Here is a 1,940-nt window from a genome sequence, read left to right as displayed (position 1 = left end):
GCCGGGCAGCAGCAAGGGAGCAGAGCAGGAGCAGGAGCAGGAGGCAGGTGGCTCGCTGGTGCTGCCAGAGCAACAGGCAGTGTTAGCACAGAGCAGCCAGCAGTGCCAGAGAGGAGGAATGGCTCTCCATGTCCCCTGCAGCCCCATGGCCCCCAGCCACACTCTGACCAGCAGCCAGACATGGGTGCCCTCACCCACATACCTGACCTACTCCAGCCGTGGTCAACACCTTCCCCTCATGGCCAAACACCACAGGACAAGCAGCAAGAGCACCCAGCTCCCTCCTGAGGACCCCACGAGGGGCTGAGCCCCTGCTAGGCTGCCGGTTGTGGTTATGGAGCCACAGGGAGGAACTGCATGCTCAGGGTTTGCCAAAGAATTGGCAAGGCCCTCCCACACCCCCAGACCTCCTGCCCCAAGTCCTGGCTTCCCCCCCTCATCGCTGCCCTCCCCACTCCACAGGCTGCAGCATCCCAGCCCCACCTTGGCATTGGGCACCTCCATCTTTTCTGGGGTCTTCAGGTGGTTGAGTGGTGCTGGGGCATGTCCTGCCAGGCAGCCAAGAGCACAGTGCCCTGTGCTGCAGCTGATGCTTTATAGAGCCTGGCACAATAGGGCTGCCAAAAATACCACCAGGGCCAGGTGGGAGCAGCCGGTCTCTGGGAGACACGAGCACCGTGGCCGGTAGCTCGGAGACCGGTCAGGCCTTTCCCTTCATTTGCAGGTCCCCATTGTGCAGGTGCTCACGGCTGGGGACGGTGGCCAGTGGCACTAATGAGGCCATAATTGCCCATGGGCTCCATAGCCAGGCCAGCACAAAGGGGCTGAAGGTCAGTGCTGGCTCACTCCCGACCAGCAGCACATGGGTCTGTTCCTCGCGGCCCCATTAGGCTAATTACCTCCCTGCACAAAGGAGCACTGGGTAGGTGTGTGGCAGGAGCCGTCACCCTCACTCAGCTGGTGCCAGGAGAGGGATGGTGCTGACAGGGTCCCTGTGTCCAGTGCCACCCACCATCCCCTTTGGTGATCACCTCCCACCTTGGCACTGTGCCAGGCATGTGGGGGGAGCAGCAGGGCACCAGGGTGGGTCTCACACTGTTTATAATGCTGCACAGCCCTCGTCTGACCCCACACAACCCCTTGCCCATAGCCCACACCCAGCAGCCCCTTGCCCTGGGGGGTGATCCCCAACGTTTCCCTGATGTCAGGAGCCACATCTGCTGCCCAGGCTGGTCCACAGCAGCCCTCTGCACCACCACCCCCCACCCCCCAGAGCCTTCTAGCTCCTCTGCACATTAAGGAGCCTGGGGATACCAGGGAGGGGAAGGGACACGCTGCCCCATAGAGAGGGAACAGGGACCAGCCAGGACCCTTCCCACCAGGCAGGTTTTCCCCAGGGTTGGCAAAGGGAAAGCCTGCAGCCCCAGACAGGAGCAAGAGCCCAGTCCCAGCACTGCTTTTCCAAGGAGTCCTGCCCAGCAGGCTGGGGGTACATGTGCATCAGGGGTGCCAGCATCCCCATCGGCCCTGCCGCAGGGTGCTCACTCTGGAAGCGGATGGAGGGGATGGATGAGGCCTTAGGAGCAAGGGGGGGAAGGAGGTAAAGCAGGAGTGGGGACACCCCTCCCCGACCTCCCCACTGGGTCCCACTGCAGCCCTTCAGCATGACTGAGTGCAGGTACCCAGCCCCATATGCTTCCCTCCACACACGCTGAGCCCAGGGGCAGGCAGCTGCCCATCCCTGGGCAGGCTGCGGCTCCCTGTTCCCAGCCCTGAGGCTGGAAGGGGTGCTCAGTCTGGGCCCCTGAGCCCGAGGCCGGGGTCAGCAGGACGCTGTGTCACCACCTCCTTCTGTCTCAGGGATGGGCTCCAGCAGGGCACGTGGCCGGGAGAGCTCTGGCGAGGCTGGGCAGTTGCCGCCCATGCACCAGGGACTCCCC

General features: G+C 63.7%; 1 protein-coding gene across 1 annotated transcript in view; it reads right to left on the bottom strand.

Annotated features, from left to right (window-relative positions):
- Positions 1-1,822: 1,822 nt before the first annotated feature.
- Positions 1,823-1,940, bottom strand: part of LOC104385657 (inactive phospholipase C-like protein 2) — a 9,942-nt gene continuing 9,824 nt past the window's right edge. The window contains 1 exon segment of the mRNA XM_009994140.1: positions 1,823-1,934. Within this exon segment, the coding sequence (XP_009992442.1) occupies positions 1,823-1,934 (112 nt within the window).

Source organism: Chaetura pelagica, unplaced genomic scaffold (assembly GCF_000747805.2).
Source record: "Chaetura pelagica isolate M959 unplaced genomic scaffold, ChaPel_1.0 scaffold963, whole genome shotgun sequence".
Taxonomy (NCBI): Eukaryota; Metazoa; Chordata; class Aves; order Apodiformes; family Apodidae; genus Chaetura; species Chaetura pelagica.
This window is presented reverse-complemented; position numbering and strand designations above follow the sequence as displayed.